Source organism: Musa acuminata, chromosome BXJ1-2, assembly GCF_036884655.1.
Source record: "Musa acuminata AAA Group cultivar baxijiao chromosome BXJ1-2, Cavendish_Baxijiao_AAA, whole genome shotgun sequence".
In the NCBI taxonomy this organism is placed as follows: Eukaryota; Viridiplantae; Streptophyta; class Magnoliopsida; order Zingiberales; family Musaceae; genus Musa; species Musa acuminata.
In genome coordinates this window covers 27,447,570-27,473,337 of record NC_088328.1, presented here as the reverse complement: position 1 = coordinate 27,473,337, position 25,768 = coordinate 27,447,570, and the positions used below count along the sequence as shown (strand labels likewise).

At 44.3% G+C, this 25,768-nt stretch overlaps 2 protein-coding genes and 1 long non-coding RNA gene across 3 annotated transcripts; 1 reads left to right on the top strand and 2 right to left on the bottom strand.

The window, feature by feature from the left end:
- Positions 1–9,793: 9,793 nt before the first annotated feature.
- Positions 9,794–11,875, bottom strand: LOC135613025 (RNA exonuclease 4-like). Its single transcript, XM_065109918.1, has 7 exons — positions 11,774–11,875; positions 11,469–11,620; positions 11,258–11,388; positions 10,735–10,952; positions 10,414–10,620; positions 10,254–10,334; positions 9,794–10,168 (listed from the first exon to the last, which is right to left on the bottom strand). Exons 1-7 carry the CDS (start codon positions 11,803–11,805, stop codon positions 9,940–9,942), a joined length of 1,050 nt encoding a protein of 349 aa, XP_064965990.1. The 5' UTR covers positions 11,806–11,875; the 3' UTR covers positions 9,794–9,939.
- A 2,752-nt stretch (positions 11,876–14,627) lies between these two features.
- LOC135606754 (uncharacterized) lies at positions 14,628–18,327 on the top strand. Its single transcript, XR_010484946.1, has 2 exons — positions 14,628–17,950; positions 18,057–18,327. It is a non-coding gene; the product is annotated as an uncharacterized LOC135606754 (long non-coding RNA).
- A 2,280-nt stretch (positions 18,328–20,607) lies between these two features.
- Positions 20,608–25,699, bottom strand: LOC135606748 (PWWP domain-containing protein 3-like). Its single transcript, XM_065097922.1, has 3 exons — positions 21,304–25,699; positions 21,147–21,223; positions 20,608–20,883 (listed from the first exon to the last, which is right to left on the bottom strand). The coding sequence occupies exon 1, from the start codon at positions 25,372–25,374 to the stop codon at positions 22,819–22,821; it is 2,556 nt and encodes an 851-aa protein (XP_064953994.1). The 5' UTR covers positions 25,375–25,699; the 3' UTR covers positions 20,608–20,883; positions 21,147–21,223; positions 21,304–22,818.
- Positions 25,700–25,768: the final 69 nt, after the last annotated feature.

Sequence of the window (25,768 nt, the reverse complement as noted above, 5' to 3'; positions counted from 1 at the left end):
CTGCCCGCCTGTGCCGTGTTCCTCGGTCGCACATTGTCCGAGGTCGCAACCCCTGCTCGGCTTCCCGATTTGTTGGGAAATCATTGAGGGGGCGACATCATATGCGCAGCGGAAGAACAAGAAAACAAAAATCCCCGATTCCCAAAAAGATGTTCGTCGTCGTGCGAAGATTGGTGCGCAAAATCCGCAAAACACAAAACTGCGTATAGAGATTGTGTTACCTAGGGAGATCGTATATCCCTGTTTCCTTGCAGATCCTTAGGAGAGGGTGAAGGAGGTCAAGCGTCCTCCTCTCTAGCGGTGATCCACACAGCAGGGTTGCGACGACGCTCCTCAAAACTCCAGGCATACTCTGAGGTGGAGAGGGAGAGGAGAATAGGAAGGGCAAGCAAAGACTCTAGCCTATGAGGCTGTGAATCCCTCCTATTTATAGAGATCCCGTGTCAAAACCCTAATGAGTCCTTTCCCTAGTGGGTATTGGATCTGCATCCAATAAGACAAGGGCTCCGTCGGATATCTCATATCCGAACCTCTACTCATCGCAATGCCTACCATATGTGTGTGACCCTCTAGGCCCAATATCGAGCTGGCCGTGAGTCATACCTGTCAGAACTCCTTCTGACTGAGTGAATTATTATCTCTGTAATAATTCACTCGACTCATCGACTACGGAAGTACTAGGCCACTACGCCGTAGTCCCCAGACGATACAGGGGAATCCAATCCATTGGACCTGTCTGTCCTCAGTTACCATGTACCTATAGTCCCTCATCCATCTAATATCCCAGAGACCGTATATCGAGCATGGTGCTGTCAGACCCACACGGTTTCTACTCGAGTCTCGCTCTAATCGGATTCTCCCGGAGAACTCTTTCTCTCTCAACCCGAATGACCCTGGCCAGGGATTTGTCTGAGCAAGAACACATAGGATATTCCTCTCATGACGCCGAGAGTGGATGATCCTCTGTCGACACTCAATAGCCCTCGTAAGGTCGACTACCACTCCCAATGACCAGCTGTACTAGATCTGAGAACAGTCAAACCTATAAGTCTGGTATCAAAGAGTGGAGCACTCATACAGGACATCCTTGGTGTCTCAAGTCTAAGGACCAGATACACCACTAGGACTATGGAATCGCTGTCTGACAATAAGGCATCATCAACCATCCAGCATTCCGTAAGCGGATCAATCAGTGAACTCATTCTCCAATGAGCACCTGTACTGTATCCCTAGTGTCCCTACACGAGCAGCTATGAGACCAGCTGCATCCATCATATGGACGGGTATACAGCACACCAGTCTATCCGGTTATCACGATGTCCCTCTCGAGTAACCTATGACCGGGATTATTTAGGATATGTATTTAAAGGTGAATCGATCTCATTATCGTGATCTCATCACGATCCGATTCCCATTGCACAAATCCAAGGACATCACAATATATATGCATTTATGCAATAGTTATAAAGTGATATACGCCAAAATATAATAAGCAAAAAGATTATGTATCAAGTCACACGTGCCATCACTCACGTGATTGGCTTGCTGGGCACCTATGACTAGCAATCTCCCACTTGACCTAAAGCCAATCACCTATGTGTCTGATCCCCATCAGACTCCTGTGACGCTCATAGACAATTTGAGACAACGGCTTTGTCAGTGGATCTGCAATGTTATCTTCGGATGGAACTCTTTCCACTATTACATCTCCTCGGGTTACGATCTCTCTTATAAGCTGGAACCTCCTCAGAACACTTCTGATGAGACCCGGGTTCCCTTATTTGAGTAATCACCCCATAGTTGTCGCAATATAAGGAAGTCGACTTGTCGCTATCTGTATCGACTCCCAAATCTGTGATGAACTTCTTCACCCAGACTCCCTCCTTTGCTGCATCCGATGCAGCAATGTACTCCGCCTCTGTGGTCGAGTCAGCAGTGGTATCTTGCTTGGAACTCTTCCAGCACACTGCTCCTCCATTCAAGGTGTACACATACCCTGAATTCGACTTGCTATCATCGACATCAGACTGAAAACTTGAGTCAGTGAAGCCTTCAACCTTAAGGCTATTACCTCCATATACTAGTAAAAGATCCTTAGTCCTTCTCAAGTACTTAAGGATACACTTTACTGCTTTCCAGTGCTCCAAGCCTGGATCCGCCTGATACTTGCTCGTGACACTCAGAGCATGCGCTATATCAGGCCTAGTACATAGCATGACATACATGATATACCATATTGCTGAGGCATAAGGTATCATATCCATGTTCGCCCTTTCTTAGAATTTTCAATGCCAAACCTTTTGACAATGGTTACTATGTACCTGGACTGGGACAAGCCAAGCATCCTCTTGGATCTATCTCTATAGATTCTAATCCCCAAGATATAAGATGCTTCCCCTAAGTCCTTTATGGAGAAGTGTCTAGATAACCAAGCCTTTACTGTGGATAGCATTCCTATGTCATTCCCAATGATGAGGATGTCATCCACATATAACACCAAAAAGCTAATAGCGCTCCCTCTTACCTTTCTGTATACACAAGGCTCATCTTCGTTCTTAACGAAGTCATAAGATCTGATTGACTCATCAAATCTTATGTTCCAACTTCGGGAAGCTTGCTTTAGTCCATAAATGGATCTAAGCAATCTACACACCTTATCTGGGCAGTTCTTGGACACGAATCCCTCAGGTTGCATCATATACACCTCCTCCTCGAGGTTCCCATTGAGGAATGCAGTTTTCACATCCATCTGCCAGATCTCATAATCATAGTGTGCTGTAATAGCCAATAGAATTCTGATGGATTTTAGCATTGCTACGGGTGAGAAGGTTTCGTTGTAGTCAACACCTTGTCTTTGACGATACCCTTTTGCCACTAGCCTTGCTTTATAGGTCTCTACCTTTCCATCTACTCCGATCTTTTTCTTAAAGATCCACTTGCAACCGATGGGTACAATACCTTCGGGTGCATCAACTAGGTTCCAAACCTTATTGGAGTACATAGAATCCATCTCAGAATTCATGGCTTCTTTCCACTTCCCGGAGTCTATACTCATAATAGCCTCCTCGTAGGTCTGAGGATCAATATCCTCTACATCCTCTGCTCTAATATGTCCCACATATCTCTCAGGAGGATGGGATACTCTATCAGACCTGCGTAAAGTTGATACTTGTGTATTAGGTACCTGAACAGACTCGGGCTGTAGAGTGGTGCTTGAGCTTGGTTCCCTAACTTCGCTCAACTCTATCATTCTCCCACTGTCTCCGCCAAGAATGTGTTCCTTCTCAAGGAACACTGCTCTCTTAGCTACAAAGACCTTTTGGTCCTCGAGATGATAGAAATAATACCCACAAGTTTCCTTGGGGTATCCCACAAATTTGCATCGCTCTGTCCTTGATTCTAACTTATCGGGGTTGTGTCTTTTAACATGGGCAGAACAGCCCCAAATCTTAACAACTTTAAGATCAGGCTTCTTCCCTTTCCATATCTCATATGGTGTAGACACTACCGACTTAGTTGGAACTCTGTTCAGAAGGTAAGCTGCGGTTTCTAGGGCATATCCCCAGAATGAGATGGGTAGGTCAGCGAAACTCATCATGGACCGTACCATATCTAATAATGTACGATTTCTCCTTTCAGAGACACCATTGAGCTGAGGTGTATAAGGAGGTGTCCATTGGGATAATATCCCATGGTCCTTGAGGAAGTGAGTAAACTCTGTACTTAAGTACTCACCTCCTCGATCTGATCGAAGAGTTTTGATACTCTTTCCAGTCTGGTTCTCCACCTCATTCTTAAACTCTCTGAATTTCTCAAAGGCCTCGGACTTGTACTTCATTAAGTACACATATCCATACCTTGAGAAATCATCAGTAAATGTAATGAAGTAGGAGTAACCTCCAATGGCATGAGTTGACATGGGTCCACATACATCACTATGTATGAGTTCCAACAACTCAGTGGCTCTCTCTCCAGTTCCACTAAATGGAGAGTTGGTCAGTTTTCCACGAATGCAAGGCTCACAAGTTGCATATGACACATAGTCGAATGGATCTAGATATCCATCATTTAGCAACTTTTGAATCCTTCTTCCATGGATGTGACCTAGCCTACAATGCCACAGGTATGCATTGTTCACCTCATCTCGTTTCCTCTTAGACACATTTACATTCATGATATGTGGAGTGGTGTCTAACATAAATAAACCATTATGCACTGTTCCTTTCGTGATGATCTTATCATCTAATAATATCGAACAACCATTGTTCTCAAAAACAAATTTATATCCACTAACTGTTAAACATGAAATGGAAATAATGTTTTTGATAATAGAAGGAACAAAATAACATGCATCTAATGCAATAAAAGCTCCACTAGGCAGATGTAGAGCGACCTCGCCAACAGCTAATACAGCAACTTTTGCTCCATTACCCATCTTTAGGTCCATCTCGCCTCTCTCTAGTCTCCTAGGCCTTGCCAGAACCTGCAACGAATTGCATATATGATAAGCACTACCGGTATCTAATACCCATGTGTTATCATAAGAGTCTGACAAATGGAGACTGATCATGAATGTACCTGAAGCTTCATCAAGCTTTTGTTTCGCCCTTTCTGCAAGGTACTCTTTGCAGTTTCTCTTCCAGTGCCCATCTTTACCACAGTGGAAGTACTGGCCTTTGTCCTTTGTTGGGTCTTTCTTAGCAACCTTTGCTTTACCTTGTTTGCCCTTGCCCTTTCCCTTCTTAAGGGACCTTTCTGCTTTCCTTTTCTTTCTGGTCTCACCAGTGTAGAGAACTGGCTTCTCTTTCTTAATAGTACTCTCTGCCTCCCTCAACATATTGAGGAGCTCTGGGAGAGTCACCTCAAGCTTGTTCATATTAAAATTCATTATGAACTGTGAAAAGGAATCTGGTAGGGACTGAAGCACAATGTCCACACACAAGTTATCCTCTAGGACCATTCCTAGACCTGTGAGTTTCTCTATCCACTCAATCATCTTTAGGACATGGTTCTGAACCGGTGTCCCCTCAGTCATCCTAGCGCGGAAAAGGCTCTTGGATATCTCATATCGTTGAGTCCTTCCCTGTTCCTCAAACAATTTACGGACATGTAGGAGAATGGATCTGGCATCCATCTTTTCATGTTGTCTTTGTAACTCTGGAGTCATAGAGCCCAACATATAGCACTGAGCAAGAGTGGAGTCATCAATGTACTTCACGTAGCGAGCGATCTCATCCTCGCTTGCCCCTTCTTCGGGCGTAGGCATCACTGTATCAAGGACGTACACGATTTTCTCCGTTGTGAGAACAATTCTCAAGTTACGGAGCCAATCCGTATAATTTGGACCAGTGAGGCGGTTGACATCAAGTATGCCACGTAAGGGATTTGAAAGCGACATTTTCTGAAAATAAAGATGTAGCAAAATGAATAACATGCAGATTTTGCAAGAAATAAACTATCAAGATATGGACTTCTATCTTAATATGCTCCCACTATTTTACTAACGAGTCACGCGACACCCTCAGCACGTGAAACGGAAGTCTCCGGCAGACTTCTAGTGGGGATCAGGATCCAATCAGCGTCTTAGTGTAACCTCGAGGGACTCGACCAATCACACTAAGCCTAAAAGGTAGGCAACTCTTACCGATCACAACTCCTTGTGATTCCCGTCCTGTTCGGCCTCCGAATCACCATGGCCTCGAGGGACTCGACCAACCATGATGCTCGGTTAAGTCAACACCTTCGTTACAAGATGAGTCTGATTTGATGATATACCCTCGAGGGACTCGACCAAGCATACCATGTCCTCAGGTCACCGGTGACATCTCTATGTCGTAAGCAAGATAGCGAATCGCGATATAGGTGAGTCTCGAGGGACTCGACCAACTCAACCTACACCGGGATTCGGTTCCTACTCATAACGATGGAAGGCCACGTGGGTCAATCTAATTGCCTCACGTTTACCGACTTAATATTATCGAGAGATGTTTCTATAATTTGGTCTCCTAATATGACATGTCACACATATACATATTTAATATATATCTACATCGCATGCAAATATATATACATATCTAGTATGTGTATAATCAATCACATCAGATGATCATGGACCACAACCTAATATGATTAGGCCCGAGCCAGTAGGCCTAATCACTCACATCAAGATCTATGTGTGCAACGGTGCATCTCCATGCCCTGTGATCGTCCATCTCGTCCTCGTCGGTTTCGTCGACATCTTGATGCATCTCCATGCATCAGGATCGTTCGTCTCGTGGGTCCTGCTGTCGCATCCACGCTCCCGCTACGCCTCCTCATGTGATTACAACTTAATCATAGGCACGCAGGCCCGACAATAAACGAGAAATATAATGGAGGTTCGCAGACCTCAATAATAATAATCACAAGTACACACATCACACGGTCCATGATCATCCGTCCACACATCATACATCACATGTATAAATAATCATCATCATGTAGGACTACTAGATAATAATAAAAAATAATAATCAACTAAACCTTTTAATTAATTAATATTTTTCTGAAATCAGGGACATATAGGGAATTTCTCAATTCCTAAGGGTATTTTCGTAATTTGGACAAAAGACAGAAACTGGAATTTCTCAAATTCCGAGGGGCAAAACTGTCTTTTTCCCAGAAAACCCTAATGCCCTTTCCCCTTTTCGCTGCTGCCGCCGCCGCCACCCTGCCGGCGGCGGCCTGTGCGGCGAGGGGCGGGGCGCTGCCCTCGCCTGCGGGCGGCACGCCCGCTGGCGGCGATGCCGCTGCGGGTGGGCTCCCCTTTCGGGCGCCACTGCCTCCGCAGGCGGTGCTGTCCCGCCGGGCGGCCGCCCCTGTGGGGGGGCGGGTTTCGCCCGCGGGAGCAGCGGCGGCAGGCGTCGCGCGTCGCTGCCCTGCGGCGGCAGGCGCCGCTGCCCTGCGGAGCCTCTACCCGCGGGCTCAGCGGCCGCAGGCGCCTCTACCCGCGGGCTGCCAGCCCCGCCGGCCGCAAGCCTGCTGCAAGCAGACCGCCAGCCGGCTGCTGCAGGCACAGCGCTTGCGCATGCGCCGGCGCTGTGCTGCCTGGCTGCGACTGCGGCTGCCGCTGCAGGTGGCTGCAGGTATGCAGATCGAGGGCAGCAACTGTTGCTGCCCTTCCTCGCTTTTGCGTCAATGATTTTGACGTCAAAATTCTTCCTAAACACAATACACGCAGTTCAAAACCAATCATTCGCACGAACAACCTGGCTCTGATACCACTGTTGGGAAATCATTGAGGGGGCGACATCATATGCGCAGCGGAAGAACAAGAAAACAAAAATCCCCGATTCCCAAAAAGATGTTCGTCGTCGTGCGAAGATTGGTGCGCAAAATCCGCAAAACACAAAACTGCGTATAGAGATTGTGTTACCTAGGGAGATTGTATATCCCTGTTTCCTTGCAGATCCTTAGGAGAGGGTGAAGGAGGTCAAGCGTCCTCCTCTCTAGCGGTGATCCACACAGCAGGGTTGCGACGACGCTCCTCAAAACTCCAGGCATACTCTGAGGTGGAGAGGGAGAGGAGAATAGGAAGGGCAAGCAAAGACTCTAGCCTATGAGGCTGTGAATCCCTCCTATTTATAGAGATCCCGTGTCAAAACCCTAATGAGTCCTTTCCCTAGTGGGTATTGGATCTGCATCCAATAAGACAAGGGCTCCGTCGGATATCTCATATCCGAACCTCTACTCATCGCAATGCCTACCATATGTGTGTGACCCTCTAGGCCCAATATCGAGCTGGCCGTGAGTCATACCTGTCAGAACTCCTTCTGACTGAGTGAATTATTATCTCTGTAATAATTCACTCGACTCATCGACTACGGAAGTACTAGGCCACTACGCCGTAGTCCCCAGACGATACAGGGGAATCCAATCCATTGGACCTGTCTGTCCTCAGTTACCATGTACCTATAGTCCCTCATCCATCTAATATCCCAGAGACCGTATATCGAGCATGGTGCTGTCAGACCCACACGGTTTCTACTCGAGTCTCGCTCTAATCGGATTCTCCCGGAGAACTCTTTCTCTCTCAACCCGAATGACCCTGGCCAGGGATTTGTCTGAGCAAGAACACATAGGATATTCCTCTCATGACGCCGAGAGTGGATGATCCTCTGTCGACACTCAATAGCCCTCGTAAGGTCGACTACCACTCCCAATGACCAGCTGTACTAGATCTGAGAACAGTCAAACCTATAAGTCTGGTATCAAAGAGTGGAGCACTCATACAGGACATCCTTGGTGTCTCAAGTCTAAGGACCAGATACACCACTAGGACTATGGAATCGCTGTCTGACAATAAGGCATCATCAACCATCCAGCATTCCGTAAGCGGATCAATCAGTGAACTCATTCTCCAATGAGCACCTGTACTGTATCCCTAGTGTCCCTACACGAGCAGCTATGAGACCAGCTGCATCCATCATATGGACGGGTATACAGCACACCAGTCTATCCGGTTATCACGATGTCCCTCTCGAGTAACCTATGACCGGGATTATTTAGGATATGTATTTAAAGGTGAATCGATCTCATTATCGTGATCTCATCACGATCCGATTCCCATTGCACAAATCCAAGGACATCACAATATATATGCATTTATGCAATAGTTATAAAGTGATATACGCCAAAATATAATAAGCAAAAAGATTATGTATCAAGTCACACGTGCCATCACTCACGTGATTGGCTTGCTGGGCCCCATGACCCGAGACACATCTGCGTGACCAGCCCACCTGTGTTGTGCTCCTCGGCTACATGTTGCCCGAGACCACGCCTGCGCGGCCTGCCCGCCTGTGCCGTGTTCCTCGGTCGCACATTGTCCGAGGTCGCAACCCCTGCTCGGCTTCCCGATTGAGTTGGGCTCCTCGACCCCATTTCCCGAGACCACGCCTGCGCACCCTGCCCACCTACGTCGTGCTCCTCGGCTCTTCGGCTTCGTGCCCCCCGGGACACACCTGCGCGGCCAACCCGCCTGCGTCGTGCTCCTCGGCCCTTCGGCTCCATGTTCCCCGAGACCTCGTCCGCGCGGCCAGCCCGTCTGAAGACAGAAGCCATGCATCATACTCCTCTCATACAACAACCGACGCATAGCTCCTTTCGGGGGGGGGGGAATATGATAAGGGTAAAAATGGCGATGTGACACGCCATGACGTCAGCCATGCCTGGACAACACACTGCTCGAGGAAGTCGGCATTAACACCTAACTCAGGCTTGGTTCTTCACGCCACGCCAACCCCATGTTAGACGCTATCAGCCTGCCTCCTGCAAGCAGCCACATCAGGTAACATCAAACTCATCTATAAATACCCCAGAGTTCTAAACGAACAGGGGGAGGAAAACAAGCACAACGCACTCGAAGGCATCTCTTCCTCCAAAACCCTCTCCACATCGCTAACTTGATCGTCGGAGGTGCGAGACGATGTCGCCTCTTCCCGGCGCTGCGATGGAGCTTCCTCCCGACCCGACCTCCCGACCCGAGCTCCCGACCTGACCTCCCGACCCGACATCCCGACCCGAACCACCGTGCTCGACCACCGGGAGACCCCAAGGGATACCGCCCGAGATCCTCGACATCCGGACCCCCGAACCGAGCCGCGTCGGCCTCGAGGCCACGGCTTAAACAGTTGCCCCCCGCAACATGCTCCATACTTTTTATCAAGTAAATAAGCCGTAGCACTGAAACATTATGTAGGATTACGTAGAGAGAGTACATGACTTTCATTGCACACATCTAAAGCTATAGAATTGCATGAGATGCAACTCCTATCAATCTATAAAACTAGTGCATAATCGACTGCCTCCACAGTCCTTTTTAAGTACAGCAGATTAGATAAGATTGCTCCCAGTCCTGCAGACGTAGGCTACATGCATGCGCCATCTTTCACGACTTGCTTAAGAGTCCAGGCACCAGCAGTAGTAATCGGATGCCGAGAGCTCCAGTAACGCATCCGGTGTCATCTTCTCCAGCTCCCGTTGCCTCCACGCTGGGTAATTGTTGCGGCTCTCGCCGCAGCCTGAGGCGTAGTCGCGCGGATGATTCTGTGATCGCATCCTGATATAAATCCTCATCGCAGCCACACAGTCCTCGTACGGGTCTTGCGTTCCGGTTTGAATGTCATATCTGCGGATGAATTATATGCATAGGTGAACAAGCGCGTGCTAGCTGAAGCATGATAAATGAACCTTACTTGTGTTCGTTCACTCACCCGAGGTAGGCTTGTGTCAGATACTTGAGCGAATTGCTGAGCTTGCTGGTCCTCATCAGCGGTGGGTAGATTGCTGTGTCCCTGCATGCGCTCGGAGAGAGAGATGATCGCTTGCTCAGAAAGATGATCGCTTGAAACTCAGATTGGATACAGCAGGTACCTGATCAAGAATTCAGGGTATTCAACTCCAAGGGACTCGAGGTCGTGATCCAGACCGTGCCCTACGAGGATTCTTGCCTTTCCACCCCGAGAGCGTATCTTCCAGATGGGTTCTCCGTTGCTAAGGAAGTCCTGAATCCTCCTCTGTGCTTGCTTCAGCGCCATTGCGTCCCTCAAGTATTCAGGTCTTATCCCTGTCGTTTCATACCTGGACCGATTTGAAGTATTAGGTGCTCCTCCTATTCGTGTGATAAGGAGTTCCATGTTGACCACCGAGTTTGTTCAGAGAAGTACAGGAAATAAAGAAGGCATACAAACGCACCTATAGTTTGTGACCGGTATTTGGGGCTTGATGTAGGTCTGGAACATAACGTTCTCGTCCTCGCCGATCAGGCAGACTCTGGCACACAGGTCTAGTGATCCATCGCTTCCTCCCCCGACCATCTTGCAAGCCAAAGCAACTACCTGGGAACCTTGATTTCGCGTGCCATAATCCGATGAGCCCTGCAAGCTCATCCTCGACATCCGAGAGGTAAGCCCCTAAAAGAAGAATGAAGATAATAATGGGTATGCTGGCTCGACTATGATTACGGACTATGATTAAGATGCACTTAGAGACTCGAGAGAATCAACGGATGATCCATTAAGTGCATCAAACTGTCACCTATACGGTTCTGGAAAGAATCTTATTTCAGATATTAAAGATCCAACTCCTACATAATTCAGACCATACGAAGAAAACAACATGAGAACATGAAACACAGCCCTTCATGACACTTGTTCTTTCTTCCTTTAAGGGGATGATGCCGTGTTTTGAGCTGATTTCTATCATTTAGGTCACTCACCGAAGCAGCGCGAGAGAGTTGGCATGATGCACGGTGAGTTCTAAGAGCATTTGGACTTTCGAACATGTTGAGGCATAGATTGCATCCTCGAGTTCTGAATACCCTGGCACATTCAATCTTCGGCAGTGGTCCTTCAACAAAGATATCATCTGATCCTTAGAATACAAATGTCGAGCGACGAGAGCTGCTTCCAACTTCAGACATCGCTTACCTATCAGATGCTCCCTGAGAGATTCAAAAAACCTGCAGTGTTTTTGGCATACCCCACACTTTGGCTCATGCACCGAGTGAAATGAAACCCTCATATGTTCCACCAGATGCTCCACCTTGTTGTATTGCCTGAAACATGCTGCGCATTTGTTTCTGCTCGTACCGCATTTAATAGCCAGATTAGAAATATACGAAAGAACTTCAAATAACACAATATAAAGTATGACCATTAGGAAAAGAAACAGGAACGTGCACATGCATGATGCATAAAAGATGAGTGTACGTGAAGAAGGATTGGTGGTGTACCTAACAGTCTCAGAGTCATGCCTATTGTCCATGGCTGATCTGCGTAGCTCTGAACTGCCAGAGGGAAATGGCTCAAGGTTGGCCAAGAGACGGAGTGTTGGTTCCGTATTTATATTCAAGGTTGGCAGTGGCCTTCGGGTACAGCCTTCACTAGAAACTAGTGGGTACGAGTGCATCAGCAATTAAACCGGAGATCTCCCATCTCCATAGATTTTAGGTGGTGTAGTCTTGATCCTTCGAATCCCTAAGTGGATCTATTAGTTGAACTGGAATTAGGATCATCAACCTTATACGATGTCGGGTTTAAGAGAAGGGCACCATTGCTCCAGACATGGGTAAAGCGTTTTGACTCGGAGAGTTCTTTGTGCACCATATGTAACCTTTTCATTATGGTCCCACTGGATTCTTGTCTTTGACAGATACCCGGTCAAAAGAAATGGTGGAAAAGAATAAGGTTTAAAGGGTTCAGGATTCCATGTCCACACCATGTATAATATCTTTGACTTTTAGAACCTCTACAGTAAAAATGTCAGACAAAAAGATGCAGCTAAATTCATAAGACATTCTTAATGTCGGAGAAGTAGAATCCTCTATGGATGTCCATGTTGCACTGTGCTGTCCTGCATCGCAGACCTTGTGTACATGCAAATGTGTCTATGGCAGCAGCTCGTCAGATTCTTTCCTTACCTGGAATCACGTCTCTTGATGATAGAGCTTGCACACTTTGTTCTTATAGTCGACTGTCATCTCGCCACTGTCGTGATTTTAATCTGTTAATCACCCAAGCAGGCAGTCCAATTGCATGCGCAAGTGGTTCATCTTGGATCTCGAGAGCACTGGATATCTGCTTTTGACATGCAGTCAGATGTGGAGGATAAAGCAGCAGGTCCTGCATTATATTCCTGCATTATAAAGAACATCTGCTGCACATCGCCGAGAGATGTCTACCTCATCATTAACCTTGTGGTTTCTTTTGTCCACTTGATTATTCCAGACATTATCATCGACACAATTTACCTCTGCCTTTTGGAGGCGTTGTTTGACCCTCAGTTTCAATTACAGTGTATGTATTATAACTAGCAATCATGTTCTTTAATCTGCTTCTGTTCTTGCTCTTACAGTAAATGTTGATTCGTTTGAACAAAGTGCGTGCAGAGCCTCTCAAATTTTGTCGATCTTACATGATCAAAATGTTTATGAAGTAATGATATTGGACGGTAAACACTAAAATGAAACTGGTAGCTACCGACATTGCATGCTAAGAGACACAGTCCTCGCAGGTGATCGAAGGAAGCTGGTAGATGCTCCTCTCTTTAAAGCGGTAGAATATATCCGTCCATTGTAGTGGGTTCTACCACCAATATTATCCCCGGTCATCCCTAATAGGAATACAAAAGTGGTGGATCCTTTGACCGCCACCGACGAGAACTGTTTGCACCAATTCCAAGCCATGAATAGTTGGATGTCAACATGGGATTTTACCACCAAAAGTATTCTTTTCTTCCGTGAGGGGCCAACTCTTTCGAAAGAGAGGAGGGTTAAAAGCAGAGTGACCTGTAAACCTCCCCTTCACCTTGGACTTGCATGTCCTTCAGCCATGCTATAGTATTACTGTGTCGATTCCTGAGAAGCCAATATAGATTGTGTTCCACAGTTCCAGCAAGAACACGATCAAGAATGGTGTGGAACTCGAAGAAACCTTGAGCTACTTTCATCCTTCCGCTTTACATATACATTTTAATATGTATCTGTTCTACTTGATATCATGCTCATTGACTAGGAACGTTGCATTACAGAATAATACTCTCACAATGGACAATGATCTTTTTTGTCCTTTCTGAGGAAAACATCAGTCAATCATCGTGTTACAAAGGTGAAGTAAATGATTGCAATCTTTGAATCCAAGTTGGAACAATGATGTAGAGAGCAGGAATCCACTATCCAAAAGAAAATTCTTTTTAGAGGAGAAGAAACAAGAAAGTGGGAGTAGAAGATGGAAAGCCGGAGTTATCATTTCCCTCTCAGACTTCATATTCTGTTCCCCGCTACATTTTGGCCGGAGAGAGCTGCTGTTACAAAACAGAGGTAAGCAAGAAAGGAAAGCATATCTATCCGCTAGTTCATTTAGGATACCAAATAGAGTCATTATATTTAATATTAAGAGAAAATTCATCAATAAAGACAGTTTGGTCGAGTGGTCTAAGGTGCCTGATTTAGGCTTTGGTCCGAAAGGGCGTGGGTTCAAATCCCACAGCTGTCAAATTAATTATTTAGTAATTTTTTTATTGTTTCAGCGTGTCTTGTCAGGCACTTATATCGATATCTCAGTTCACAAATCGGTTCATCAAAACGATGCATTGCTGCACCACAGCATCAATTTCGCACCAAATGTATATTTCAAGTATTCCAGAATCCATATGACAATTCCTTATGGCATAAGGATTGATTTCGATTAGTACTAAATGTCACGTGATGCTTTTCACTTGGCTGCTTAAGCCTTGTAGTCACTTCAAGGGAAACGTTCGCCCAAACCCGTTGATATATATTTACTACGTCTGAGACCCGTATAGAATTATTCGATATGTAATTTAATTGGTCATTCAGAAAAAAGGGTTTCATTATTGAAAAAGATGAAACCGACGTGGACTAAAGCTCGAATCTCATCCCGATACTTTGCCTTCTATGGCATATCAATAAGGGGTATTCACTTTTTATCTTCCTTTTCCCATGCGTGCCAGAGGCGACCGGCGATCCCGAACCACAGATGTCATTGTTCCTTTCCCTCACCGCGCCCGCAGAAGGATTCCAGGCAGCGTCCACGTGGGTGATGTGGAAGTTACAACAGAATCGGGTGATGTGGAAGTTACAACAGATTCCAGTGGGACCCGCGGCACGCGCAACAATGTTGGTCTGGGACACATCGTCGCCCTGTAATATGGTCCTACTCGCACGCGCAACGGCGTTCGTCGGGGACACATCGTCACTCTGTAATATTACAGGGGTGACTCGGCGCGAACATCTCCGGTGGGGTAGTTAATAGTATCAGCGATCGCCTAAGGGGTTTGAGAAGAAGAAGGACGCGGGATCCTTTGCGAAGGTGGGGATTTGGATGGGAGCTTCTTGTCGAGGAAGGTGACCTTTCTTCGCCTTCTTTCTTGCTTTCGTTCTTATCCATTCTGTTCCGGCGATTGCTCGTTTCTTTCTTTGCTACCTACCGAGAGGAAGGGCGGTCGATTCAGGCCAGAAAGAAGGAATCCTTTGTTCCGCATCTCGTTTTCAGTTGCTCGTGTGGGTAATTGCTCGTTTCTGTGTTTGTTCATTCTTGGTTCTTGTTTGAAATTTAGAGGGAAGTATGGTTGATTTGGACCCCAAAAAAGGGACCCTACGTTCCGCAGCTCCTTTTCAGTTGCTCGTGTGGGCAATCGCTCGTTTCTGTGTTTGTTCTTTCTTGGTTCTTGTTTGAGATCGAGAGGGAAGGGCGGTCGATTCGGGCCAGAAAGAAGGAACCCTACGTTCCGCATCTCAGTTGATCATGTGGGTAATCGCTCGTTTCTGTGTTTGTTCTTTCTTGATTCTTGTTTGAGATTGAGAGGAAGGGCGGCCGATCTGGACAGAAAGAAGGAACCCTAAGTTCCGCATCTTGTTTTCAGTTGCTTACCTAGGTATTTGCTCGTTCTTTGTTTATTCTTTCTTGATTCTGGTTTTCCGCAGCTCCGTTTCAGGTGCTCGTCTAGGTATACTCTTCTTGGTTTGTGTTTTCTTTTAGTTTGTTCTTAAAGATGTTGCTTGATTCATTTTCTTGGACTGATCGTGGAGTTTTGGTGTAAACTTTATGATCGGGGAGTGAAATCTTGATGAGTAAAGAGACTCTTGTATAATTTGGAGTATCTGAAATCAAAGGCCATTTTAACTTGCTTTTTGTTGGTTGATGATCATCGAACAAAGATGCATCAGTTTTTCACATTCGTAGTCTGGCAGAAGATAAGATACTTTATGGGATCGATGAAACAAAATACTGTCGGTTTGCCATCTGACTAGAGGAATTGGTTTTAGTGATTGGAGTTGGAGGAAACGTGGATTCAGGCTGTTACTAACCAAACATGCTGTTATTTTTTGTATTGTCAACTAATGAAGTTTCTTATCTTTTGCCAGACTAAAGACAAAATTATAGTCTTTTTGCATATTAAGGTTCAATATTTACTAAACCTTTTATGACTGTGGATTGTAACTGTATCATTGTGCTCCATGTTTGGTTGTCGTACGGTCAAAACCCCACAGTTCAACTTGTGCACCGTCATGGAGAGTTGTGAATAACAACTTTTGCTGCTATCTGCTTTAGATATTCTCGTTGCAGTATTGACTGCCACCTTCTTCTCCATACTAACACATATGTAAACAAAAAGATTCAGAACCGAATTCCTTTTGTCCATAATTTTCTTACTGTGATGTTCTTGTTTCTGATTTGTTTTCTAACCAAAGAAGAACCTTAACTCCACTTATCGAATTAGCTTTAACCAAGATCTTCTGTTTTGCTTTCAACAGTGTCTTTTCTCTATGATATATTTGCTTCAGTGATTATTACTTGTTGGATCACTGAAAAGTCAGCAATGAAGTTGGTAAAAATTGTTCTAAGTATAATGTAATTAAGTTTTTATGATCGAATAGCATTTTTGCATGTTATCACTTTAATTGTACCAAAGCAAAAAATATGTGCTGCGATGCCTCATTGAGTATCTTAGCTTTAATTTTGAGTTTCTATGTACCGTAGGATGGCTTGTGCTTGTTCATCCGGGATGCTTTAATTCTGCTGATTACTTTTTGTTGGCTTTTTTTATCTTTTGAGATATGTGTTCTGAGCATTTACGATTTGAATGAAAGAATGACAGATTTTCTTGTTTGTGATGGCCCATTATAATCCAATGCTGTCTCAGTGCAGGATGACTCTGCTTTTTTTTTTTTTTTTTTGAGATATACTGATTTATTTCGTCGGTTACTTGCATGAGCTTTTTTGACAAGGAGATGTCCATACTTTCAACTATTAATGGTAGCAACTTTGAACACATGAAAAATATATTGCCTTCAGCGCTGGTATATGAAACAAGTCCTGACAACGTTGGCATTTGATGCCACTTGATGGTATTGCGAAATTTATAGTGGTAACTAAGAAAAAAGGGGTTGTTTTACTTTTACTATATCAAGTGATTATTTTTTATACGAGTATAACTTACTTCAATGACTATTCAACATTTTCTGCATTATGGAAATTTATGAGCCTTAAGGTTGTTAGTGATGTTGTATGAATATTCGTGTGTTATATACTCTTGGAAATGATATGTATTGCACAGATGTTGCTTATGACCTGACAAAATGCACCACTAGGTCTAGACTATGAAAGAGGGAAGTTGTTTGTTGTATTAAAGTGTGTGTGTGTGTATTTTTTTTTTTTTTTTTTTGGTGGGGTAGTCTTTCATGGTGATGGTAGCGGTAAAGGATCCAAAGAAACTCTTTGTGTTGTGAAATTATGTATTTCCTTAAGGGAAATGAGGCAGAGAACATTGCTGACTTAAATAAATGCTTTTGCATTGATTTCATTGGAACATATTAATTAATGGTTATATTCTCATTTTTAGTACAGGAAAATTAATTAATGGTTATATTCTCATTTATTCTTCCATAAAATATAGGCCGCACAAATGGCAACAAACTTTCTTCTGGCAACAAATATTACATTTAATTCTGGCTTTGTTTTTGGTTTGGAATCACGAAGAAGTTTCTATAAAATGAAAATTACATTGTTAGTTTTAAAGTTGCAGATCATATTTGATTGGACTACAATTATCAAAGAAAAAGTTTCTTCGATTGGAGTGCTGGAAACTTTCTGTCTTGGTGCTGATTAACACTGATGACTCATTGAACTGTCTTCTAAATTTGACTAATATGGAAATACTTAGAACATGAATAACTTCCTCCGACAGAAGCAAGTGGACCATCCAAATCTCTAAGTATTTCCTTTTATTTCGGCTTCAAGCTCAAGTTGTACTAACCATATCTGTACTCCCTTAGGGTGGCATGCGATCTTCAGGCACTCGAGATTTGGACTGCCTACAAAGAACAAAACAAGCCAGAAAAAAAATAAGTTAGACGCTTGTGGAAACTGAAAATTCAAAAAAGAAAATGGTAAGATCCAGTCAAATTTTCTTGATGTTTGTGAGGACTTGGATACAAGAAGTCCTGATTGGAAGATCCAGTCAAATTTAGACGCTTCAACTGCATCATGCATCAGGGTTGAAAGGACCTCAAATTTGAAACGTCTGGTGAAGCCGGTGCAGATGCAGAGAGGTTATTATTACCACAATTTTGAAGCCCACAGCGCTCTGATATTGTAAATATAGTAGTTGCTTAGTGATTTGTATATATATATATATATATATACACACACACACACACACACACAAATACATATATATATTATACACACACATTTGCAGTTTTATGTATTAGAAGAACAAATTGATGAATGGATCGCCCAGAAGTGAGTACTGCTTAATTTATTCCTTCCAAAATTGTTTGAAGTGGACGGAGCAACACCGAAGGTGATAACAAAAATATATGCAGGGTTTAAGGGTTCAGAGATTCATCCATGGGTGTGTGCTATAGAAGTCCTGATAAAGCACAAAACATCCAGGTGACATAATATATGTCTCTGAGAGCTAACGAAAACAGGATTAACAAGCGAGGGTGTTCGGTCAACTATGGATGATTGGAATGGGTTGAGCTAGCACCCACGTATGCTTACATTGGGATTTGAGAACCAAACGAGGCCCAAAATCCTTTCAGCAAATGAAGTAAATAATAATTGTAAATGAAAATGAGAATGAGAATAATGACTCATAAACACAGCCTCCTTAAGACATTCGTATGATCCAGAGAGCAGCTAATTATATAAATGTGTTAATAAAAGAAGAAAATGTACACCGAAGTAATGTGCACGACCAACTTACTCCATTATTAGGTGAAATCCCTTCCAGTCTATCTCAACCATCCGGTTTCTCCAGTTAATTTAGGACTTGGGTACCCATTACTGTTATTCTGCTCTAGTGCATTTATTTACGCCACTAATTCAGGCTGCCTTCTCGTCTTTTTTTAACCAACTAAAATGATGTCGTACCACCTCCCAGAATCTATCTCTGACTTGCTTGTATAGTTAATGCTTCTTTTCTGTAAAAATCAAATATTTGTTTAGAAAAGATGCATAAATTGAATAAAGAATGCATATAACCAATATTGTATATACACTAGTCGAACACCAACCATAAAATGAAGATTATAGACGTGTGATGAAATTAAATTAGCATGGGTTGGTGCTGCAATCTTTGGTTGCGCTTTATTCCTATACTATACTAAAGTATTCCGCTTAAAGTTCCATCCCAACAAGTTTCTCGAGAGAGTACCTCCCATACAAACCTGACTCCACGTGTCAGAATCATGAGAATGCCATCTGACGGAGAAATAATTGGAACGGAAAGTTAGTCCAAGTAGCAGGACTCATCTGAAACTTCTTATAATGTGTCTTAGGGTTCAAGACATGGGGCAGTCACAAAGCAACAAGTATTGGAGTTCTAATGTTTTAAAGTGGAAAAAAGAGTTTTAAAATAAAGGTGGAAAGAGATCACTGGTCGTTTAGTTCTTTTGCCTAATAATATGCAGAGTGTTGAATGTATCTTGGAATCCAAGTACTCGTACAATCAACTAAAGTATCAACAAAAGATATGGCTCGAAAAGAGAGAAGAATATGCAAAAAACCATTAAAGAAATGGAGACAGGAAATGTCCATGAAATTTTCTTCTAATGTGTCAACACGCCCATTTTAGAACATTGTGTCTTCGGTAGGTAGGTAGGGGGGTCAAACTACCAAGGAGTCAAAAGTTTAGAATCTTAAAATTATTGAAAGGATTAATTCCAAGAAGTCCCCCTTTTTTTCTCTTGATAAAGGATGCTGAATGAGGAGCGTTACTCAAACAACGAAGCTATCAACAAAGATATAGCATGAAAACAGAGAAGAATAGACAAAGAATTAAAGGAGACAGGAAACATCTATATGACAATGCTGGTGATAGTAATTTGGCATGATCAGACACGGCAAAAGAAAAAAGGTCACTGATGTGCAGTATTGAATGAATCTACGAATATAAGAAACTGTCAGATCTTGTGCGATGGATTAAACCAGCATTAATCTCCATTTGTCTTTATTGTTAAGCTCCAGTTGCATCTACGTAATTGTCAACAAATGGTGATGAAACAAAATGCAATCGGGAAATCAATAAAATTCATGATCTCTAACCTTCAGATTTAAGAACAAACGAAAAGCACATGCGGCTCGCTCGTAAGATGATCATGTAAAGAAGAAAACCATGAATTAGAAAACAAATGTTCCGATGAAAGATTCAAGAAACAAACTGCATCAAAATAACAGAAACCAGAAGAGCAGAACATCCAGAAAAGAAAACCCTGATGCTTAAAAGCTAAAAAGTAAGTAACCCAAGATCAACAGATCATGAGATCCATCTCAAGAAAGAATACGAGGATTCGTCTCGAGAAAAAGAAGAGAAGAATCCATCTTTGCATAGAAGAAAAGAGAAAGAAAAAACGATCCTATCTCAACGAAGGACAAGAGAAGAGAAGGAAGGAGGGAGGGAAACATCACCAACGGACATCATCCATCTCAACAAAGAAGAAAAGAATCCATCTCGAGAAAGAAGAAACGGTCCATCTCAAGAACGGAGAGGAGAATCAACTCAAGACGAAGAAAAGAAGGGAACAAGGGAGGGAAGCACCATCGAGTCCGATGAACCACCCACCCGAAAGTGATCCATCAGATGATCCAAGCACCAAAATCAGACCCGTGACTCCAAAACGATCGCCATCTAGGAAGAGGATCAGAGATCGCGTCATACCCCCGGCCCAGAAGGGCGACGGCGTTCCCCTTCTTGATCGTGACCTTCGAGGCGTACGCGGCGCAATCCGGGCTCTGTTATACAAACAGGCCGACACCAGATGTGGGTCCAGGGGGACCGACCGCAAAGTGGAACATAGCGGGGCTCGATCACTCTCTACCATCAAAATAAAAAAGAATAAAGAAAAGATTAAAAAAGGAAGAAAGTTGTTGTGGGTAATGCCCAGCGTGCTTCTTTGAGTGAGTGCCTACGATACCTCTCTTATTTGACTTTACTTAGTAGTAGCAAACGAGTTATCTTAAACCGCCCCTCTCCTTCACAATTATAACTTATAAATCGATTACACTTAGCTGCTCTATAATCAAATTGTCCAGTATTACCAGTTGACCAACCACAATGGGATATGCATAAATGCTCACCTCAATCAACACAAATATTGTAGCTTGGGTGTCAGTCACATTCATAGCCACTAGTAGACAAACATCCACCCGTCCACCTGCACAGTGGAATGGTAAAATATTAGAATTAATCTTAAATACATACCGAAGCGCACAAAAGGATATTGTATGCACTAACTATCACACGAACGATTCCTTCATTAAATAACACAAGTCTGTGACTGCCACAAGTCTCCCGTCCCCAATAATTGATCACAAGTGGATCTGCGTCAACAATATATAAAGAAGCGCAGATTACCAAAGTGAAAGAACAAGAGCTCCGAGACCTATCATAAAATGTCAAGAAATGTCAAGTATTGCATGGGTACACGTAACAGAGAACCCAAAAACACTGCCAGAGTGCAAAGGCAACAAATTTCGGGAAAATAGAGATTGAAGCAATGAAATTTGTACCAAAATTAAAGCAATCCATTCAAAACATTAAGCCAGAATAATTAAGATCATACTCTCATGAAACCACTAAAAACAGCAGCACATGGAGGGGAGCAGTGGCACAGTGATCAAGCAACACATACGACAGATATCGAAGCTCTGGACCAACTTCAGGATGCAATTTGGCCATGACAAGGAAACTCACATTTCTAGCTCTTCTCTTACATTAGGGAATGTTAAAAAAGTTATCAACAGCAGTACAGGACAGATATCAAACCAACTCAAACGGATGCAGGACATATATAAAAAAAAGAGATGTTCACAGTTGGTACAATGATGTATAGATAGATGACTGGATTTATTTCTATTATCTGATGACCAGCTATCCATCTTCGGTCTATCAACAACATATTAAGTTTGCAAGAAAAAGAGAGCAACAATACAATAAGGAACCTGTATTAACTATTTTGTCACTGTCAATTCTAGCATATCACTGATCTAATGAGTTGGATATACTAGGCCTAGAACCACATGACATAAAATGTTTTTATCACAAGTTAAATCCAATCCATGAAGTTCAAATAAACTTCACAATCATTTCATTCAAATGTCCCACAGAAATTGATCAAAAATCAAGCTTTCAGCTCCTCCATCTGCAACAAAATAACGCTATTAAACTTTGTTTTTCTTTCCTTCTACTAGTTTGATAATCCACATTCATATATCCAACCCCAGTCGGCTAGGTCGCTGCCTCCATCCTGTTCATTAGCCATAAAAGCAAACATGCTACAATAATAAAGAGAGAAATAGATGATCTCGAATATTTCATTGTATTTATATTCAGAAGGATGTATGATTGAGTTGACCATCTTTTGGTTCTCATCACAGGTATAACAACCAACTAGGTTTAACAAATTAACAACACAATAAACTAAGCAGGTCAAACAAACCCCAAACAACAATGCGCAAAGCGGATGAGGTTATCCATTATCTGGCAGAAAACAGTGAGAAGAAATAGTCTATAATGCACACAGATGATCTAAACTAAGCTATGCATAAGGTCAACATGTCAATGTTCAGCAAACGAGATCAAGCAAGTCGTACTGACGGTACTAATAACAATTACACTTACATTCAGCAACCTAAATAAAGCAAGTGGTACTGATCCCACTTATAGGTCATCATTCAACAACCTGATAAAGCAGGGCCGATCACTGATGCCTAAGCTAAAAGATGTTAGAACCATACTATCATTCTCAAACTAGGTACCAGCAGCAGCCCCGTCTAGCATTGTGTTCACCTTCTTCAGGAGGCCCTCCATGTCTCCAACTAAATTTTCCCTTGCAGCAGGCTTCATCCCATCAGATGGCCCTGTCTCTTTCACTGACGTAGTAGTAGTCAGAGTAGATATCATCCTCTCGAGACTCTCCCTTATGTAAGGAAGAGGAGGTATTGGATGAGGAGTGCATGCAATCGGAGGTAGATAGTGGAGATGGTAGTTTGCAAATGGTGGCCCAAAGACACCAGTTTTATCTGAGCTATTGAAGGCTTTTTCCGCATCAGTGCTTTTGGCAAACACAACACGAGCACTGCTGGTCTCTTTTAGCAACTCCGTCTCTGATTCTATCACAACTCCATACTTGCGAAAAGTAGAAATTAGTTCGCTTTGGGAGGGCAAAGGAACTCCTGAGGCAAAAGTCAAGAGAAGAGCTCCAGGGTAACTGTAACAAGTTTCATCATCTTTCCTCGTGTGCTCAGATTTGACTTTCTCCAAAGTATTTGTGATGCCCCTGATCGAATCAACCAAGGGTACATCAGCATTTGCACGTTTGCTCTTCTTCCTCTTCCGTTTAGAGTTGCCATCTTGCGAACACTCTGAAAGATTATGGACAGGGTCCACAGCCTTTTGCCCATTAGTAACTCCCTTACCCTTCTTATTCATCTTGTTTCCAACTTCAGCTGGTTGCATACAATTAACAGGCGCAGGGCACAGAACTACACTTTCTCCAGTAGCTACAACTTTGCTCTTTATGTTTTTTCTTTCCACTGGAATGTTTATGACCTGAGGCTCCAAATCTGCTGGTGTTACATTGTTATCTTCATTCTTTCTCATCTTCCTCTTCCGCCCAACCTTGCATTGTTCAGAACAACTTCTTGAATCAGGAGCTAGGCCTGTCTCTACTTGCAAATCAGTAGCATCTTTCTTGTCCTTCCATCCCCCCTCGGATTTTCCCAGTTCAGAACTATTATTGACAATCAGCTTGTTTGGAGATTCTATACTCACCTGACAGCATTCATTATGGTGCTTCTGGTAGGTTAGGAAGTCAGATCCACTTGAGTACATTGAGCTTCTGTATTTAATGAAGAAGCTCTTAATCATCTTTGCTGATCGGTTCCACTTTAAATGAAGTGGATTTCTTGCCGTGCAAAGTAATTCTGCAAGAATGTCATTGACAGAAGTGCTCTCAATTCCAAAACCAGGATTACTAGTATCCTCTTCCTTCTCAACGGACTCCGAGTCGCACCTCAATAAGGATGAGATATCAGAATTTAGAGCCCGAGAGGCTTCAGCAGCCTTCCTAGGCGACTTCACCTCACCACTCCTCGGTGAGTCAAGAGTGTTGGTATATGCACCCAAGCAAGTGTAAGGAGGTGACAAGTACTTGCTCTTCTTCCGCTCCCGTCTACCTGAGCCAGTATCTTCTTGGGCCTCAACACCACAATCATCCGCATCCATATCTTTCACCTTCTTGATCATCTGGTTCTTCACGCCCTTTACCTTCTCCTCCACTGTAAATTCATCACCATCGCTGAGCTCAACTGTATCCAACTCCATCCCAGCGATCAGTGCAGCCATGCTCCTTTTTTTCTGCCTCTTGTGCAAGTTATCCTCTGATGTTTTGAGACCTTTTCTGAACCTGCTCCCGGTGATCCAACATTCGCCATCTCCCTCCTCATTGCCATCGCCGAGGTCTCCTGGTGGCACGTCAAGATCAATCTTGTCCACCAGCTCCATTATCTCACGGCGAGGGTGGTACCCAGGCAAACCAGCAGTCCATCCTTTGGCGAAAGCGATCACCCAACTTCTCAAAGCTGCAACTTGTAACACATCGGCCATCGTAACGTCACAAGCCACGTCTTGGAGATGCTCGAGGAACTCCAAAGGCTGAAAGTTCGAGATCGGAAGCCTCCCGGCTGGGCATTCAGCAGTCTTCCCTCCGGCCTCCGGCGGAACACAGCCGCAAGTGAGCTCCAACTGGAGGCGGCGCCTGATCTCATCCAAGGCGCCCTCGACGGCTGCGACGAAGCTCTTAGAGCTGCTCTGCCTCGTCATGCAATGGAAGTCCTCGACGAAGGGCTTCAGCTGGGCTGGCTCGCACCAGGCGAAGGCACCGCTGCCGAAGCAGTAGACCAGCAGGAGGGAGACGTCGCTCAGGTGGGCCTTCTTGGCATCGATGGGCGCGCGGGAGGGATCGGAAACCAGCGCCGGCCACCAGGGATGGTTCTTGGTCTTCCCCCACACGAGATCGCCGACGGCGATAGGGATTCCTTCCGGTGACTCGCCGGTAACCGATCCTAGACCCAATCCCCCGTTGCCAAAATGCGCATCCACATCATCCTTAGCTTCGGTTCCGGAGGGGGTTACCGGAGCCAAGTTCGCCGCGACGGAGGCGCCGTCTGCAGCAGCGTCCGCAAGATACGTAGATTCGAGGAGTCGCCGCTCGGATGGAGCCAGTGGCGGTTGGGGGGAACCCGAGCTTTGGGGTTGGGTCGGCGACTCGCCGGACATGGGCTCGGTGGCCTCTAGGGTTTCCATCCCTGGGTAGGAGGACGAGGGAGCAAAGTGGGCGTCGGGCGCTGCTTGGGGATACAGGGCAAAAGAAAAAGACGAGAAAGCGGAAGACAAAATTACCTAAAACTTGAGGGTCTTTTCCGCAAAAACAAAAAGAAGAAAAGAAAGGATTATTGCCAGGGAATGATAACAAAATGACTTGTCGCGTCGCTCCCAAGTGACGGGTCGGAGGGGAAGGGATATAATTGATTATTTAATGGCCCGCCTCGCTTTCACCTGAACCCATTTCTAGTGAACATATATCAACCAGATGCGATTCGAACAACTGGACGCAGGACGTCCCCCGCCCCCCCCCCCCCCCCACCCTCGAGTTCGACCTAATGCCGTCGGACCCACGAGCGCAGAAGTGTGAAGTGTC

What these genes read in the sequence shown, in the direction of transcription:
- LOC135613025 (XM_065109918.1), bottom strand. Translation starts at nt 11,805, where the DNA reads ATGGACAATAGGCATGACTCTGAGACTGTTAG. An exon ending in TCTCAGGGAGCATCTGATAG is followed by an intron (nt 11,389 to 11,468) that starts GTAAGCGATGTC and finishes TCTTTGTTGAAG; the next exon opens with GACCACTGCCGAAGATTGAA. An exon ending in AACTCTCTCGCGCTGCTTCG is followed by an intron (nt 10,953 to 11,257) that starts GTGAGTGACCTA and finishes TTCTTCTTTTAG; the next exon opens with GGGCTTACCTCTCGGATGTC.
- LOC135606748 (XM_065097922.1), bottom strand. Translation starts at nt 25,374, where the DNA reads ATGGAAACCCTAGAGGCCACCGAGCCCATGTCCGGCGAGTCGCCGACC.